Source organism: Pinus tabuliformis, chromosome 8, assembly GCF_031772625.1.
Source record: "Pinus tabuliformis cultivar Carrire ecotype Pingquan chromosome 8, CPIR1, whole genome shotgun sequence".
In the NCBI taxonomy this organism is placed as follows: domain Eukaryota; kingdom Viridiplantae; phylum Streptophyta; class Pinopsida; order Pinales; family Pinaceae; genus Pinus; species Pinus tabuliformis.
The window spans coordinates 1,516,218,178-1,516,238,072 of record NC_142294.1 but is presented as its reverse complement, the minus strand read 5'-3'; the positions used below and the strand labels follow the sequence as shown (position 1 = coordinate 1,516,238,072).

The 19,895-nt window shown below is 35.7% G+C and overlaps 1 protein-coding gene and 1 pseudogene across 1 annotated transcript; one reads left to right on the top strand and one right to left on the bottom strand.

Moving 5' to 3' along the window:
- Positions 1–10,084: 10,084 nt before the first annotated feature.
- Positions 10,085–12,421, bottom strand: LOC149241651 (putative GPI-anchored protein At3g06035 pseudogene; annotated as a pseudogene).
- Positions 12,422–12,666: 245 nt separating this feature from the next.
- On the top strand, positions 12,667–13,677 carry LOC149241650 (SNF1-related protein kinase regulatory subunit gamma-like PV42b). Its single transcript, XM_089367565.1, has 3 exons — positions 12,667–13,053; positions 13,216–13,382; positions 13,521–13,677. The coding sequence occupies exons 1-2, from the start codon at positions 12,668–12,670 to the stop codon at positions 13,361–13,363; spliced, it is 534 nt and encodes a 177-aa protein (XP_089223691.1). The 5' UTR covers position 12,667; the 3' UTR covers positions 13,364–13,382; positions 13,521–13,677.
- The last annotated feature ends 6,218 nt before the right edge of the window (positions 13,678–19,895 follow it).

The window sequence follows — 19,895 nt, the reverse complement described above, 5'->3', positions numbered from 1 at the left end:
CAGCAACAGGTAGATCTCCAGCATCAGAGTACGTTTCTAGCCCAATAGAGAGGTCAGTTGGGAGTTTTTTTTGTTCTGAGAGTTGCTGGAGCAACTACAATTGGTAGGAGTGTTGCATGCAGAACATTCCAAAGGTACAGGATCGGGTTCGAGTTGAGGCATTTCTTGTTGAGAGGGAGTGTTGAAAATAGCAACAAGAAATGCTAAAAATAGCACTGCTATAAATAGCAGTTTGGGTACCAGTGTTGGATTAGGCAACAGGGAATGAAAAATGAAAGTGCTAAAAATAGAATTTCTATTTTTAGCAGTTTGGGATGGATTCCAATTTTAGTCAGTCCCTGGACTAAAAATAGGAAGTAAAATTCGAATTTGACATTAACAACAGTTTGAAAATTAATTAATTAATTAATTCATCTTGAGTTAATTAGTTAAGGAAAATCAAACTTGAAGTATATGTGGGGACATGCAACAGTTTCTCTATTAATTGAGGAATTTATCCATCAGTTAAAGAGATAAGGATGAGTTATAATTTGAGTAGTAATTGGTTGGCTCAGTTAACTGATTCAAGTCCAGTTAGATTGATTTAAACAATTTGTTTAAATTAATGTGAGTTCATTTAGTTAATGCATACTTGCATATAATTGCTGCACTTCAGATAACTGAAGATTCTCTCATGAATAACTCATGCATGTCAGTTCAGACAAAGACCCAATTGAGATCAAAGAAGGGATAATGTACTATCAGTTGGATGAATTTTTTCCTATAAAGGAATCTTATCCATGATGAGGATTTATCTCCTTCAGGACTGCATAGTTGGATCAGAGGTTAGTGAGTGTGTGAAGAGGCCAATTCACACAAGTGGCTGCACTGGACCCCAATCAGAATTGCGCAAAGAAATAGGAGGCTTGGAGGGCAGATGAGAGGTTAGATAGAGGCCTTTGATTGTCTATGAGCAGCAAAGGTATTGCAGAGAGAGCAGGATAGCTTGTGAGCTGATTATTTTTGTAATACTGGTTATATTTCCACTTGTATGATAATACAGAGATGGGGTTTTAGGCTGGAGCTTTCCCCTGGATTTTTCTTTTGTGTTATGTGTGATTGATTTCTCCATATCAGTTATATGTGTTCTTATTGATGTTGCTCAAATTGATTAAGCTTCCGCTGAATTGATTGTAGAAGTAGATCAAGTATTTTGCTTTAGTATATTGTATTATCAGGTGATCTACAAGTGGGAATTTCTACAGGTTCTTCGCCGATCACCGATATCGCCGATATCGGTGTGTCGCATCGCTGCTTACCGGGGTCCTGGTCTAATCCTTTGGGTTTTTCCGACCCGATCCGCTGATCTGATCATCCCGATAATTCCGATTTCTTGCCCCCGACTCCGATTAATCGGAGATCGCTGATCGGGGGTTCCACTGTTGCTGCCTTAAGCTCACCTCTTGCCTTCTCTAATTGCGATTTTCCTTTTAAAGGCTTTAAGTCCATTTTTAAGAGAAAATGCCTCATTTTCAAAGGGACAAAGGCAAACTCTTTTCGCGATAACTTCATCATCCAGACTCGGATTGGAGTGCTGTTCATACCGTTGGAATTAGGGAGACGGGCACTTTGATCTGATGTCAAGATACTTGCTTTTCTGCCACTTTGAATTTGAAGCTTTTCCATGCCATTGTATCTAAAGATCCACCTGGATCATACCAAAAGCTCCTCAGTGGGGAGGATTGATCTAGCTGGCTCTAGAGACACACATAGGACAAATAGGACTTATGGAAGCTCAAAAATCAAAGTGATTAGAATGCTTTCGAACCAGGACCAGAGCGTAGATCTTGTCGTCATGATCGTAACGGTGCGAACAGTTCGTTAATCCAAGCTTGTATGAGGGAGAACGAGCCAGTCAAAGTTTTGGTCAAAGTTAGACTGTGGGCCAGGTTTAAGTGTCCTACAAATTGACCGACCCTGGGGCATGAAATCTAGCTCCTGAAAAGCAGGTGAAATTGTGGCCTTGATAAATTGCCCAATATCCCTTATTTTCGAAAGATTTGAAAAATGCCCCTATTTTAATAAAATTAAAATAAAAAAATATATATTTTTTGGGTGGCGGGCCACCAACTCCGCCACTCCCCCCAACCAACATATAACAAAAATTATGCTTAAATTTGGGTCGATGTGCCATGCCCCTGTCGACCCTTTACCCAACTCCAACATATGTTAAATAATATTAAAGAGGTGGGCGGGCCACCTCCGGTGTACCTGACCCACACTCCAACACCCCAAAATTATGCCATAATAAACTGAGAGGCCGACCGGGATTGAACCCGCTTGGCCCACGTGGGTCAGCCCCCACCGGGCGGCCCATATGGTGGCGTACACCAACCTTAATACAAACCTTAACCGTGCCAACTAGCCAATAACACACCCTGTTTTATTTAATAAATGGTTATGTAATGTAAAAAGGGAGGGGCAGGATTTGATCCCCCAACCCCTCCTCAACCATTTACTTTATTTACCAATCGACGAACAATGTCCGCTGGGAGTTTCGCCCACCAAAATATTATATAAACCCCACATTTCTTTGCACGGGCAGAGGGAAAAATAAAGGATGGAACAACGAACGGGATTGGAACGGAACGGAGGTGTTGAATGGAGGATGGAGGAGTGGAGGAGCACACACAGAAATCGAGACACTGATTTTTAATTAATTTTTGCAAGCGGAACCATGATCTTGAAAAAGGGCAGGCAGAACCATGATTGATCCAAATTTCCAGGAGGGCGAAATTTTTTCAGTGTCCAAATTGGACAAATTTTATGTCGATCTTACACCTCTCAACGACACGAAATTGATGGCATAGTTAGAATTTTGATCTGAGAAGCCGATCTTCAGATGACCCAGAGGAGAGAATCTTTTAGGAATCTAGGGGGAATCTAAAAGATTCCTTAAGCCCCAGATTTCCACTTTCTCATAATTCAGATATTCGATTGCCGATTTTACACTATTCGACGCCACAAATTTGATTGTGCATTCAGATTTTCCATTTGATCATTTCATTTTACATCCACTTTTCAAAGTGGAGTGCAGGTGTCAGCATTCAACGTTCGAGCAGTCATTTCCATGAGATTTGACGCTGCGAGATTCATGGTATGGCCAGCTTCAACAGTTTGACATCCTTTTCTTCAGATGGCCCCAGGATGTGAGGTATATGAAATATGTTTATGTACTTCTTTTTGCTATGAAACGCATGGTGCTGCATAGATCCCTGTTTGGTGTTTGATGCGGGATCTTGTTTTCTTACTTGTTTCACGATTCCTGCTTGATGTAACGTGGAATCATCTGTGGTATGTACTTCTTGTCATGTTGTTATTGATATCCCTTTGTCGTCATGTTGACGGGATACCCATGTTGTCGCCATGTATGTCTGAATTGAGATCCATTTGATGACATGTTGGTGGGATGCTCATTATTGTCGTATGTGAAATTATGTCATACTGATAGGAGTCCTTTTTGAATGAGAGTTCCTGCAGCGGAACATCTCTTGGATTCACTCCTGTGCGAGGGCATATTCCTTGTATGATAGAGAAAACACATGCACGTACATCATCACTACTGACAACACTTAATGCAGCGACCTACACCATCTTGACACCAGGGCCCAGAGACGTAGTCCCTCCTGGACGAACTCCGCTATCAATGTCTTGTGTTTTATGTTGCTGATGATTGTCATGTTCCTTCTTCTTTACAACATGCATATATGTTCAATTACGCTATTCTAAATACAATTCTAATCACATCACAAAAGTAAAAGATCTTGGTTAAATCTAGGAGTTGAGCCAACTCGGATCAAGATGAGATTGGAATCTTTATTACTATGGCTGTTGAATTGAGTTCTGCTACAAACTGCTGAAATCATGTAGTCTTCATTTTTTCTTACTCAATGGCATAATTCTTATCTATGTGAATAAATGTGTTGATGTCGAACATAGAAAATAAATTGTTGGATTACTGGCCATTAATGAATGCCATTAACAAACACGAGACTACTAACCATTGATGTCAATTAGAGTCAAGATGCCTAAGTACATCTTACTAGGTATGAATAGATTTTTCATAGTCCAGTCACCTAGAAGATCCAACAAACATGGAACATTGATGTATTCCCACTATTTATTGGTGAGAGAGTTGGCCATTAAGGCATGCAAGCCTCAAGGTTCTTGAAAGATCTCTAGTTTTGATCCCAAATGATGTGTCAGAGTCGATGGGTCAAAAATTGTTAGAAGGAAGGCCTTAATGAATCCTCCATCATCTAACGTGAGTATGAAATAATAATTTGAAGAACTATAGATGGAAAATTTGCATTAAATTAAGGTTTATTTGACGGGAAGGAAATGGAAAATGGGATGATTCAACTTTGTAAGGGAGTTGAATGATTTTATTTTTGGGTTAAGGGTGAGTGAAAATTGGGCAGAAAAATATGAAGATTGCAAAGAGAAATGAGTTTTTGGTAGTAGGGATATGGTCAATTAATGATCGACTATAGGCTTAAAATGTGTAACAATGGTAAAATTGGTATGTGTTTAGTAGAAATGGTGTAGTGGATTTGATTTTACATTGAATGATCATGCTCTTCTGAAAGAAACTTGGTCTTTAAAAATGTACTTGTGCATATAATGTTCTTTTTTCATCGTCTTGGAACCTACAAAAAATTAGCAATTTCTGCAATAAAATGTAAGACTATCAAAAGAGAGAGAGGTGATTAGTCCCTATTCATTTGATATATACACAAAAAAACACAGAAATATTAGTAATAAAATAAATTCAAGAATGAAAAATTAAATGCACTTTTACGTGATCAGTACCATGGATCATCTGTTATTGTTTTGTTGGTGACTTCCTCATTGTGTTTCTAACCAATTTTGAGCTTAAGATCCCTTCTCCACACACTTAATGCTTCATCAATAAACCACAAACCAAATTTGCATAAGCTACTGAATTGTGTCGGTTCTGTAGCTACCAAAAATATGGATCGTTGCATTGTCTTGCCACTTTACAACCTGCAATTAGACTTGGATGGTACATTTTCAATTATCACAGTTAGATTTTTAAATATTTGCAGTATTTTATGAAATTCTAATTCTGTAACTGCATTTATATTTTTTCTCTAACACTCCACCCTTGTCCATCAAGAAAATGCCCAAAATTCAAAATTCTTGGATTAGCTTGAAACTAGTTCCAAAGCATAGATCGTGTTGCCATAAATCGAACGCACTTTGTTTCACTGAAATATGACTTGGGATGCTCCCGGAATCACGTTCTGATCATTTTGTGAAACAACTGAAAAAATGAATTTTGAGTTGTAGGAATGCCCAATCAGCAATCCGTACGATGACTAGGTCATCACACTTGGCACTGTTTGAATGATCTTTAATTTGACAATGACTGATTGACACGTGGCACTGCTTTATTGGTTGACATGTGTTAAGTTTTCATTGGTTACGATTTTGTGTGGTGGCCCAACGAGTGAGTGTCAAGTGGACCAAGCAATGGTTGCCATTTGGCATCCTCATGGTGGCCAAAATTTTGTGTAGGGTCAAACCACCTCCACCAAACTTGAACCCACAACCTCATGCCATCAAAAAAAGCCCTTAACCAATCCAACTAACACATTACTTATTAATTAAAGCTCCAAAATATGTTTTTAAATGTCAATACACACACATTTGGAGAAGGGGGTTGGGGCTAAGCCCTAGCCCCTGTCCGTATGACCCTCCATATGACCATCGGCACGGAGGACTTGGGGGCGGTTTTAACCGTCCTAAAATTTCAACCGCTGGTCGGGAAGGTCGAATTCACGCACCGTTCCTATTTTTTGGGCGCACAAGATGGATTTGGGTCAAATTGTAGGCTTATTAACATTATAATTGGGCATAAACTTAAAACAGTGACATATTTCTCAATTTTTGGCCAAATGAGGTGCAAAAAGTGTCAAAACAGGGGTTTTTGATAGTGATGGATCCATTAGAGGCATTAGTTTTTCTGTTTGAGATTTCTAAAAGCATGTTATAGTAATTCTGATTATGAATTTAGATCTCTTATCCAATTTTTATTGCAAAATTTTAAAACTAATTTTGTTCAATTTTCTTTTCTGATCTTCTAGATCGCAAGGAGTGTAAGAAGATATTATACTGAACAATATTTAGGCTCTTTGTTCATTTGGAATGTGAAATTTAAAAGACAAATTAAAATAATTTGATCTCTAAATTCAGATTGTGGCTCTCAAAACTCTTATTTATTCTCCTTCTTCTCAAATATTCATTCTCTTTCTACATCCTCCTGCAAATGATTAGTGATCTGGGTGGCTCTTAATTCACCACCAAAAACAAAATTACAAATAAAATGAAATCTAAATTAAAAACTTAAAAAAAAAACATTACCAAAACTTGGTTTTATTCATCTACACTACTCTACTTTATTGAAAATAGAAAATTTATTTTAAGGGTAGGCATATTTCCAGTGTAACCATGTGAGTAACTGGAGTAAAAATATATTCATGCTAAGATTTTATAAATATGCATTAAAACACATAAAAGCATGAAAAACCAATTGTTTTGATATACAATTAAGAATTAAGGTGATTTGATCCTTGATTGGAACCATCTTTCAATAATGCCATGACATTGTTGATTCCTTTCTTGGTTTAAATCACTTTGAATATCTTCCTTTATTATGCATTCCTCAAATTGTAGTAGTTTCTCCCCATCAACATTATTTCATGATTCTTCAGCCTCTTCAACAAATTGACCTGAGGAATCGAAAGAGACTTGAAGATCTTCTTGTGGAGGTGGAGAGACAGATAAATTTTTGAATGTAGGTGAAATATACTCTTCCTGAGAAGCAAATATCCCAGTTATTGCTAGGATTTGAGAGAGTTCTTGGAAGGACATTCTTCAAACTCTTGATTGTCTTGTGAATTACTCCACTAGTTGATACTTCCTTTCATTCACATAGATTATAACAAAGTATTGAAAAAAAATATTGAAATCTAATATGCATTCTAAATGATTTTAACCATGCATCTAAGAATGAATGCAAGTATAATGAGTTGTCTAAACTTCAAAATAAACACCTATGTATACTTCCCTGGCAATGATGCTAAAATGTTGGGTGATTTAATTGTGAGTTAAATCCCTGTCATTTAATTTGTCAACCCGGGATTTCGTGAACTGATGAGGTATACCTCTACTATATGTACTAGGTGGTTATCTTTTATATTAGATTAATCTAATGCAATTGAAACTAAGAAAATAAATAAAACTAATTCCAAACGAAAAAATTGAAATCACACTTGCATAAGGGAAGTCACACCATGTTTGCATAAATGAAAATCACACTTGCATAAAGGAAATCACACCACGCTTATAGAATTGAAAATACCCAATACAATTGCATAATTGAAATCACACTTGTGGAAAGGAAATCATACTCACACTTGCGTAATTGAAAGCACACTTCCTGAAAGGAAATCACACTCACAGTTGCATAATTGAAAGCACACTTGCTGAAAGGAAATGAAATGACAAAACTATACTATGTTAACAATATATACAAAGATATGGAAATTGTGGTTGATGGGGGCCCTCCATGCCTCAGTATGCACACCGAACAACTATCACATATTGTAGATCAAAACAACAGCTTATATTTCATAAAGATGGAGAAAAGGTCCAAAAAGATTACAATATTAATGAATACATATATAGGATATACATTAGATACATGGGATCCTTTGAAAGATGCACCCCTATTTATACAAAAACTAGGGATTACTGATCAATAAATACATATCCCTCAAATATCTCCTAAATCTACATTTGTCTCAACCAATCTCCTAAAAATACAAGATACAAATTCTCTCCAAATTCTCTCATAGTTTTGATAAGGACACATATGAAAACCTCCATGATTCTTCTCCTTTGAATATGCTTAGCTTAATGATCCATATCTTCCTCAAATATTCTACAAATCCTCATGAGTCGTATTTGAAATTCGAATTTGTAGTCAGGAGACCAAGTAGAACCTTTTTAGAATCTCCGAGTAGGCCTACAATATCACATAACTCATAACACTTTTAGATATATATGAAAATATGTTAATTTCCTAACATTTAATCACAAATTCACTTATAATACTTAAAATCAATGTTTTGGAAAATAATAATGGTAAACCCATGTAATGATGAAAATGGTTACTTAATGTAAGGTTATGGGGCTTTAGAGTTACGGAATGAGGGTAAAATGATGGAAATGAAGGTGAAAGTGGATGACATTTTGGAGACCCAACAGATACCATGTAGGAATTTACAGGGTAAGTTCCTTAGATTGAACACCAAAGGACATCGCTCACAAACAGATTACAGATCAGTACATCAGTATTCTTGACGTGGTTAAAATGCTCAAAGAGGGAAACAGTACACGACCTGAGCCAATGCGACCACTTCAAGCAATATTATTAATAAAAAAAATAAAAAATTACATAAGGTTCTCTCATAAAACGACCACAGACAAATTACCCTCCATGCTCTTTAAATAGAGATCATGGACCAATCGGGTGTTAAGCCACAGATCAAGTATCGATAATACCAAGGAGAGAATGAACCATCGGATCACTTCATGTCTAGAACATATCGTGACCATCGGATTGTAAGTTACAAAAAGTATATAATAAAGAAACACACTTTACCTAACTATACACTAGACCAAGTTATACTTAACTATTTCCTATGTGTCGAAATATCCTGACACATTGCATTTTAAGTTATGTGCCTATTGTTCCAATTTGGTCAAAACCTCCACTAAAATAGTTATAAGAGCTTGGGCCTTTCTAAGGGAAACAAATATATATATTGGGAAATTGAAAGAAAGAAATGTGTGAAAGGAAGAAAAATACTTATGATGTCGTTATAGTATTTTTTAATTGATTTGGTTGTCATGGTTGAAAATTTAAATGGGATGATGGTATGTATATGAATTCTTGGTTATGAATGGCTTGTGATTTTAGAGGTATCAAGGTAGCATCTTTTCACTTTACAATAAAACGTTTTATGATTTGTTTAGTTATTGCATCAAAATTATTTATAAATTTAGGGAATGCAAAAATTTCAATTTAAAAGTCGTTTCTTTCCTATTTTGTATCTATACTCACAACAATGAAAATTAAAAGATATAAAACAATGCTAAAAATTTGACAAATAATAACTCCATTAAAATTTTGAATGAGAAGAGAGACTACATTAAATGATACAGGTTTTCACTACTAACAACTCTCTTTATTCTAAATCTATATTTAGAACAAAGTTATTATCAAAATGGTAGTGATAATTTGTCATAATACTTGAAGAAATAAAACCACTATACAAATCAATCTACTAGCAAAGAGCTAAATGGTTAACCCTTTAAACTATTCAGCTTGAAAACCATCTTTCCAATGCCTTTCGCATCAAATTCAAAAAATAAATTAAAACTATACCCTACATTTTATACATTATTTTTTTTCAATATTAAAAAATAAACGAAATGTCATGAAGTATACACGAAAGTTACAGATTAATAATCTTAAAAAATTCTATGAATATAGACGTTTGAATGAATCAAAAACATAAAATAAAACAATTTTCAAAATTACATAATATATTTTTTATTTTACTATATTTGTTTTAATATTTCATCTCCTAAAAACATTAAGAAATATATATAAATTGAATCCCATTTATCATGCACTTTGACTTTCAAGACTACATATCCTTATAAAATGTAATCCGCTTATAAATTATATTTTTTCTAGTCTTCTATAATATTTCTACGTCCTTTCCTAAACAATATGGCGCATATATATATATATATATATATATATATATATATATATATATATATATATAGATATATATATATATATATATATATAAACAAGGGAAGCTGCGACGCAGCAAGTCCCTGCATCAAGTTAAAATAAGCATTTCTTATGCCTTGCATTTGCTGTTTTTAGAGGGGCCGAGGAAACATGCGCCATACTCACAGTCTTTACCAGATACCTGTTTCACCAGCTACCTGTTTCACCAGCTGTCCCTCCGTTGTATGTTTGGAAACTGCCACCAGTTGTGTTTGTAGCAAGAACCAACACAAACCAACTGTCTTCTAAAGCTACACCTGCTGATACAAATTTGGTATCATTCACGTATTGGAAATATTGAGACGTTACAACCATGTAATTGTTGTATGCTATCGCCGGATTTGAATCAGGAACACAATCAGGAAGGATAACTCCATCCTTGGTATTAGATATGTTAAGATGGCAGCTATCCAGTAACTGCGGATAGTTTGAAAATTGAGGTTCATTGCCAGGAACAGTATCTTCACCAGTAGCATTATTACAAGATTGACCTTTGAACTGTTCTGCAATCTGCTCAGCCAAACAAGCAGCATTTTCATTTTCTGTGAGAACTGGCAGCTTCCTTTCTTGTCTAAATTTGTTAATATCTTCCAATAGTGTGTTTACAGCCACTGCAGTTCAGATTATATCAAAGTCAATAAACATTCATATGCAATCATACTGCACTGACTAAAATATTTGATTCCACTGGAGATGCATTAGGTTCCTGCTACAACAAAAAATAGAAAATAGACAATAGTAGACACCATCCAACATTCATTAACCACGAAGTCACTTCACATTCAATGCTTTAGATCTCACTGGCTTGAAAATGGAATTGACTAACTGAAGCTCATAGGTCCAAAAAATGCACAATGCTATTTGTCTCGGCAGTGGATAGACTGGAGAACCTGATCTTTATGGTGACCATTAGACCATCACAATTGCAGTTCACAAACATAAAGCATTATAGGAGATAGTGAATGAAAATAATCCGGATTTGTCCGTTACCTATATGGAAATTCAAAATGGAGGAAAGAAACTACCATCTTATTCTAACTGTGTTTACAAGGACGATCACGAGGCTTCAAAAGTGCCCAAAAGTAAATGACTTTAGTAGCCAATGGGATGATGGATTTGCCTATGAGGTTGATTGCCTGTTAGGCCATCCACCGTGATTTTAATCTAAGGGAGGTCTCCCATTCCAACTGGCATCGATTGGGCCATGCCCCAGTCATGGGTAATAATTTTGACCAAACAAATAACCTGTCAGTGGGTAGAACTTCAAGGAAATTTGCGAATATGGATCACGAGCATGAGGACGACATGAACTATTGACGTTTGTGGAAATTCCTTGCATCTTAGTGCAATTAAACGATGTTAAATTGCGCTAGAGGTGCTAGTTGATTCAACGACAGCTTCAGGGCAGACTACAACGCACATGCACATATATCAGGTGAGCTTATTTGTCGAAAATTTTCCATGGGTTTTTTTTGTTGGGTATTCAGTTTATAGAGTTCTAGGCTGGATGGGGAGAAATTTTATCGGTTTCTGAGATACAACTTGTATCGTTCAAGAGGATAGTGAAGAAGAAGAGCGATAGAAATAAGATCTTTTTATGATGGGAGTATTTTACTGAGGAGAATAGTGAAATTGGGTTCAGGTTTAAGATCATGTTCTAGCCTATAGGGAGGACAACTAGCAGCGCTGGGTAGCTCACAGAGCCAGCAAAGTTATATTTTCACGGAGGACAGCCCGAGCTGTATTTGCGGATAGGACAACTCGCAGCAGGTAGGAAAACTCGTAGCGCCCAACTCGCAGCGTTCGGCAGCTCACAGAGCCAACTTGGTTTCTGGTCCAGCTTTCATGGCTCGCTGTTGCTACTCTTTTCCTCTGATTCCTTTGTACTGAAAGGTTCTTCTTCTTCTACTGCTTCTATCGTAGGAGGGCAAGTTCAGCCCACCTCCCCACTCGTGAATTTTCTCTTCTTTCCATAGTGGATTGAACAGAAAGCCACAAGAATACAGGTACCTGTCCTGCACATAGCGAAGAAGAAAATAAGCAGAGCGAAAAAAATAAACAGCAAGAGAGCTTTGCAAACCAATTTGTGGGGACATCATGCCCCACAAGGAGCTGCGTGCAATCATGCTATGGATCTACCTGTAACATGCTATGGGTCTACGTGTAATCATGCTAGGACCTGTAATGCTATGGAGCTACGTGTAATAATCTTAGGACATGTAATATAGCTAGCATTCCATATAGCTAGAGCTACGTGTAATCATGCTAGGACGTGTAATATAGCCAGCCTTCCATATGGCCATTTATGGAGGTGCAGTCTGGCATAGGATTATTTATGGAAGTGCAGTTTGCCATATGCTGAGCCCTCTGCAGCCTGACCCATGCAGATAAGAGATGAGCAGCCAGATTATTTATGGAAGTGCAGTTTGCCATATGCTGAGCCCTCTGCAGCCTGACCCATGCAGATAAGAGATGAGCAGCCATCTTGACAACATATGAGCCTGCATTGCTGCATAACATTTAATTTCAACCCAGCATTACTCAATTTTCCCATGAAAGTGTTTCCAACGACAGGTGTTCAAAGGAGAGGCACAGTGCCCATGCAGAGAACGAAGGCTTCTCTTTTCTTGTATTTTTCCAGTGAAGCTGGTGGATGATGAGACAGAATGTTGCAGTGAAGCTGGTGGATGATGAGAGAGAATGTTGCAGAATTAGCCAGAGAAGGAAGAGATGAATGGCAACACGATATTGAAGAGAGCGAAAGTGAGGGAGATCATCCAAAACAAGCGCAGGCTGGTGGAGGTGCCACACACGGCGAGTGTAGCCGACACTCTCAATGCACTGCTTGCAAACAACATATTGGCGGTGCCAGTGGCAGCCCCTCCTGGGCAATGGATAGGAGCAGGGGGTTCCATGATATTGGAGTCTGACAAACTCACCGGCTCAGTCAGGAAACAATATATACGCATGGTCAGTATGTTGGATATTCTTCTCCATGTTGCCGAATGTGTCGCTGGGACTGATATAGAGGCCAATCTCATGTCTGTTCCTGTTTCTGCTATCATTGGGTGCTCTTTGGAGGGACTCAGCTTATGGAGCGTCAATCCTGATACCAGGTACATCGCTTAGTTTCTGCTAAATTCCTATAACTTTGCATGTTTGGGTGTCTATAACAAACAACTAGGGCCACTTTTTACAGAATTCTAAACCATGACTTTACCTATGTGTTTGCACTTTTTACAGAATTCTAAACCATGGCTTTACCTATGTGTTTGCAGTGGCATTGAATCAGATTCCTGGGGACGCCATGCCGGAGAACAAAAGCTTGGAAGGTGCGAGAAAAAGCAACTGCCCAGTTCTCGCATAATAGGTTCGACCAGTTTGGGTTCTTTTTTTTCTTCGCAGAGCACCTACAGTGTCCATTGAACCTGTCCAGCTAGATCATGTATGTAATTAACTCGAGCTCAAAAATTCAAATTCAAGTTAATAGTATCTTGTGATGCAAAAATTCAAATTCAATACTAGGATAAAAAAATAGAGAAATTCATAACATTTTAACAATATATGTGGCTTGAATTTCCAGCGACGGCTTCAGAAGCACAACCAGCACAGTGGGAAGAAGACAGCGAAAACAGTAATGAAGATTTTGATATCTCCTCTTCGAATTTCAGGTACACTGACATCGGTTTTCATTTCCGATTCTTTCATCATTTTCATCTGCCACAACTGTCGAGCCGCGATATAGACAGCACCGACTTGGAGGATCCTCTGGGACCAAAGGCTTCTTCTTGCGTTCGGCCGGCAAATTATTGTTGCCTCTGCCGCCTCTGCCTCTGCCTCTGCCGCCTTGTCTTTGAAGGTGATGGACACAATTTCACCCGCTTCCCCGTCTTTTGGTTCTTGGGTTGTCTCGATCCTCCTGGTTTCCTCCACCAAAGCGCACTGGGTGCTCACACCTTCATCAACCAGTATCTTTGTCTCTGTCTCGGCATCTGCTTTGAGTCTGCATAGTAGATCTCGCATAGTCTGCATAGAGATAGGTTCTTCCTTTTCTGTCTCGGCATCTACATATAGCTTTGAGTCTGCATAGTAGATATAGCCACCGAGGTGTTACAAAATAACCAGATGGCAGTGTCATGTAAACAGATGGCAGTGTCATGAAGCAAATCAACCAACTTTGATATTGTATTCGGTTGCATTCGGTACCTCCCATAGCATTTAATGCTTCGAACTAATACTAACATTAGTTTGTTAAACTTTCAAAATGCAAAGAAAATGTAAATGAAACCGATGAACATAATGAATATAGTATATAGTTTGGCCTCCCCGCCTCGGGAAGAGGCCAAATAAGACGGTGAATTACAATGTGCAACAAAACTTTCAATATACACTCTCAACCGCCATTAAGAAGCAGCTAACAAGCAGGTTAATTAATGCTAACTCCAAACAAACTGATTCCTATAGTCCCTGGCCATTGCCAGATGGCAGGGACTAATAAGGATAAAATGTAATCCGCTTATAAATTATATTTTTTCTAGTCTTCTCTAATATTTCTACGTCCTTTCCTAAACAGTATGGCGCATATATATATATATATATATATATATATATATATATATATATATATATATATGCATTGAGCGTTAGGGTGATGTATATTTGTGTGAGAAATTCCTTGTGATTTTAGTTTAAATTTGTGAGGCAATGGAGGTGCTGCTTCATGCCTGTTGAAGAGCCTTTTTTTTAATAGGCACAAGAGAGACAAGTAACCATTAGAGAATAAACAAGGTCAAAATGTGACAATGTAATAAAAAAATATATAACAATATAAAAATTAATAATAATCAACGAGAAACAAGATTTTTACTAAATTGATATTTACTAAATTGATATTTAAATAATTGAAGTATTAAATTAAGTCATAGATAAAGTCTGAATATGACCAAATTCACAAATATTAAAGTTATAAAAACATAATTAATTATAAATATTTAAAGGAAAAAATTATTGATTAAATAATTGAATTAAATATTTTGATTTAGATAATATTTAAGTATTTAAAATATTAAAATGATCTAATAAGTTAAAATTATGATCAAATTCACAAATGAGAATTAGTTAAATTTAGACGTTGAATTGAGGCTTCTGTGATCCATAGCATTTATTAAGTAGAGTTTTGACGTAAATCACATGAAGAAAACTTTTGTCGACGCGTTTCGAACCAACTAGTGTGGTTCATCATCAGGACAAGTTGAATGAACAGATCTTGTTTTTCATATTAAATAGATAGCAGAACATTCCGGACCAGGGAACAACTACAATGACAACGCCTAGATTTGACCAGGAAACGGCTAGTTGACTTAGATAAGGGTTAAAAACTTTATTAAATAAGTTAATATTCTTATTAAAATACGAAATGGATCATTTTATAATTATAAATATATATTAGAATAAGTAAGTCATAAAATAAATTAATCTAAAATTGTTAGTTATCACAGTTATTATAAATATTAGTTAGTTATAGAGTAATCTATAAATAGTTAAATTATATTTTTAATCAAAATATAAGTTAAAATGACATATATTTATAATAATAATAATAATAATAATAATAATAATAATAATAATAATAATATCCATTTTTAAGGTCACAGCCAAGCCAGACACCAAATTGGTGTATGAGACCCCCTTGTTTGTGGGACAAGGGACCCACCTCCGCGTAGCGATTTGACTGCTAAGTCTCCGAAGGCATACATACTCTATATATTGAAATAAATTAATTTAAATTAATTAAAAATTAATATATATTAAAATAAATTAATTAAAAATAAAATAATTTTAAATAAATTAATCTGAAATTGTTAGTTATAAAGTTATAATATATAAATATTAGTTAGTTATAAAAGTAATCTAAAAATAGTTAAATATATTTTGATCAAATTATAAGTTAAAGCGACATATAAATATCTATTAACATAAATTAATTATAAAATAAATCAATTTTCAATTAATAGTTAAAAAGTTTTTAATATTAGAGAATTCAAGGGTTAGAAAAATTATTATAATTATAAAGGGACGCATAATTATAATAATAGTTAATAATTTATTTATTTATTTTTTAATAAATAATTAAAGATATTATAAATTCTAATATAATTCTATTTTATTTTATTCATTTATTATTCTTTGGTTATTAATAAATTTAATTCCTCTCTTTTTTTTTTAATATATTCAATTAAAATCACCATGGATAAGTAAAGGGTGGTTTTAGAAAGTTTTTCTTTGGTTATTAATTTATTTAATTCCCTAGGGACAAGAATGCTATTCTATTTTATTTTTATTAAATATTATTCTATGGTTGTTAAATTAACTTACAACATTTTAAAAAACAATAAGATCAAGGGCAAGACCAATAGTAAAACACTGAGTCAAATGAGAAACCCTAGGAGGAATGAAAAGATAAGGCTCAAATGAGAAGGATTTGGGAAAGTTAGGGGAACCTCAAAAACTCAAAAAGGTTAAAAAGGTGGGGGGGGGGGTGAGGAAAAGGAAAGCAAGACTAAGAAGAAAGGGTAGGGATCCAGCAGCTACTGATCTTCCAGCCGTCATCTCTATTGAGATTGTTAGGCCTTCTTTCAATTTCAATAGCTTCCCTGAATTTACGGTTGTGGAACTGTGCAACCTTGGCAATAACCTTGGCCTCCTCTATACAAACATGATGGTTGGTCTTTTCCGCATGCTCTGCTAACGCTGAAGACTTGGTTCTCCCATGTCTTAGGCCAGTTGCATGTTTTTTGATCCTTTGGTGGATGGAGCGCCCTGTTTCCCCGATATAGGGGATCCCATAAGAACAAGGGATCAAGTAGACTCCCTTCATGTCTTTAGGGTCAATGGGATCTTTCACCGACCGGAGGGGTTTATGAATGGTGTTGAGGGGCCTAAAGGTTGAGGGAATGTCATACTTTCTAAGGATCCGAGCAATCTTATCTGTGGTTCCCTGGACATAGGGAAGATTGACACCTAGTAGGTGTTCTTTAGGTTCTTTTTTAATTAACGAATTTCTAGAGGCTTTAAGGAAAGCCTTCTAACCTAGGTGCCTACTATAGCCATTCTCCACGAAAACATTAAGGAGATGGGATTTCTCCTTATCGAAGCTCTCATTATCAGAAATCCTAAGGGCACGAGTAGTGAGGGTGTTAAGAACACCCAACTTTTGAGCAGGGAAATGACGGGAATCGACATGAAGATACTACGTCGAAAAAGGTTTTCTTCATGTGATTTACGCTGAAACTCTACTTAATAAATTCAGATGATTAAGAATTAAATAAAATAAAAAGATGATAATCAAATAGTCTTTAATAATTATAAATTAATATTAAAAAAGATTAAAAAAGAATTCAAAAAAAATTTAAAAACCATAAATAAAATATTGTATTAAATTAGATGAAAAAATTAAAATTAATAATTAAATAAATAAAAATTAAGTTAAATTTGACTAAATTCCTAATAGAAAACTAAACTAAAATATAAGACATTATTAATTAGATAGTTTTCATATAATTCCAGAAAATGTAGATAAAAAAAATAAAAAAAATTGAGGAACTTATTTTTTTTGAACAAATGATATTAGTAAGTCTATAAATTTCGAGAAGAATAAAGAAATACATGTTAATAGAGACTAAAGATAATGGGGATGGATGAAATTAAAGAATAAATTTAATCATTAGAGAGTTTTATTAAAAGAAAGAAATGAAATATAATGAATCAAAAAGAAGTGAGAGGAAGAGTGGAAGAAAAACCATGCAAGGGAACGAAAAGGGAAAGAGAGGGGAAGAAGGGTGAGAATCAATGGGAGAGATGGTGGATTTTAGGCTTCTAGGATTTTCTCAGCGTATATCCATCTTTTCTATTGAAATTATTATGGTTCTTCTCAATTTCAAGGGCAAGTTTACGAATAATGCGAGAGTGATAAAAAGGGATAAAGGCTAAGATCTTTGACTGATCAAAACAAATCAAATGTTTGGACTTGAAGGAGTGCTCAACGATATCAGACTTTCATAGATGGTTGGTCTTAGTATCAACAATGTGTTCTTTGAGGCGGGCCTTGAAAGGGCGGCATGTTTGGCCAAGCAACATTTACCTATCATTTGTAATACATAATATACACTTTCCATTATGGTTGGAAGCACTTAGACCATCAACAGTTTAACTACCCACATATTGCCCCAAATTTGATCTAAAGATAACGGCATTCCATGTAAATGTTGATGTTTAATAGGATAAGGAAAGTCAAAGATACACATTTTGTAGCAATTTACAGGGTAAGTTCCTTATATTGAACACCAAAAGACACCTCTCACAAACAGATCAGATATCAGTACACCAATATTCTTGATGTGGTTAAAACCCTCAAAAAGGGAAACAATCCACGACTTGAGCCAATGCGGCCACTTCAAGCAATATTATTAATAAAAAGAAATAAAAATTACATAAGATTATTTTATAAAACTGTCACAGACAAATGACCCTCCATGCTCTTTAAATAGAGATTATGGACCAATCGGGTGTTAAGCCATGATTCAAGTATCGGTAATACTAAGGAGAGAATGAACCATCATATCACTTCATGCCTAGAAAATATCGTGACCGTCAAATTGTAAGTTACAAAAAGTACATACTAAAGAAACACACTTTACCTAACTATACACTAGACCAAGTTATACTTAACTATTTCCTATGTGTTGGATTATACTAACATCCCCCTTTAAGAAAAACTTGGATAGGATTGAAGGATGTACAAAGATGACACAATAGGAGAAGGAAGGAGACATTAGAGCTTATCCCTCCGTAATGACAACTTCTTGAACTCCAACCATAAATCAAATTTTAGTAAACTTTGCCTCTGTGAGATCCTCTATAAATATGTCTACAACTTGATCATCGAGTGAACAATATTGCACTTCAATAAAATGGTCATGAATGAGCTTTCAGATGAAGTGCATGTGTAATTCAATGTGTTTTCTATGTTGATGTTGGACTAGATGTTTGCATAGTTGAATGGCACTTTGATTATCACTCCAAAGTGTAGTCGAATGCTACTGTTGAAAACCAAACTCTGATAGGATCTGACAAAGCCACAGGGCTTCCTTACTAGTTTCAATGACGCCACGATACTCTTCTTCTGCTGAAGAAAGAGAAATGTCACTTTGTTTCTTGCAAGCCCATGTAATAGGTCTAGAACCAACAGTGAAGACATAACCCGCAAAAAACTTCTAATCATCAGGGTCACTAGCAAAATCAGAATCAGTGAAACCAACCAACAGAGGAGATGCTTCTGCACTGTAATGTATCCCAAACTGAATTGTACCTCGAACATAATGAAGTATTATCTTAGCTACTTTCCAATGACTTTCATGTGGTTTTCTGCATAAAACAAGTAACAAGGTCAACAACAAAGGAAAGGTCAGGACAGGTATGGGTCAGATACAAAATTTTTCCAAAAAGATGATGGTATAAGGTAGCATCAACTTTAGGGGAAGTACAAGTCATTGAAAGTTTGATTCCAAAATAAAAGGGAGAAGGGGTTGGCTTACAATCTTCCATGTGAAAGTGGTGTAGAATATGACAGACATACTTGGACCGAGAAAGGGAAATACCTTCTTTGGATTGCAAGACTTAAAGACTAAGATAATAATGCAAGTGTCGTAAGTTTGTCATTTCAAGCTTATTTTTAAGGCTAGACTGCACATGGTCTATAAGGTTGGGATCACTACTGCTAAGGATAATATCATCAACATAAAGAACAAGAATGATTAGGGACTTATCCACTTTCTTGGTGTAGATAGTATTGTCAGAATGACACCTAGAAAAACCAATATCTAAAAGAAAGTTATCCATTTTGGCATACCAAGCCTGGGGGCTTGTTTGAGACCATAAATGGATTTCTTACGCTCACATA

Excerpts from the sequence above, each read along its gene's own strand:
- LOC149241650 (XM_089367565.1), top strand. The coding sequence starts at position 12,668 with ATGAATGGCAACACGATATTGAAGAGAGCGAAAGTGAGGGAGATCATC. Across the intron at positions 13,054-13,215 it reads AGCGTCAATCCTGATACCAG|TGGCATTGAATCAGATTCCT; the intron begins GTACATCGCTTA and ends ATGTGTTTGCAG.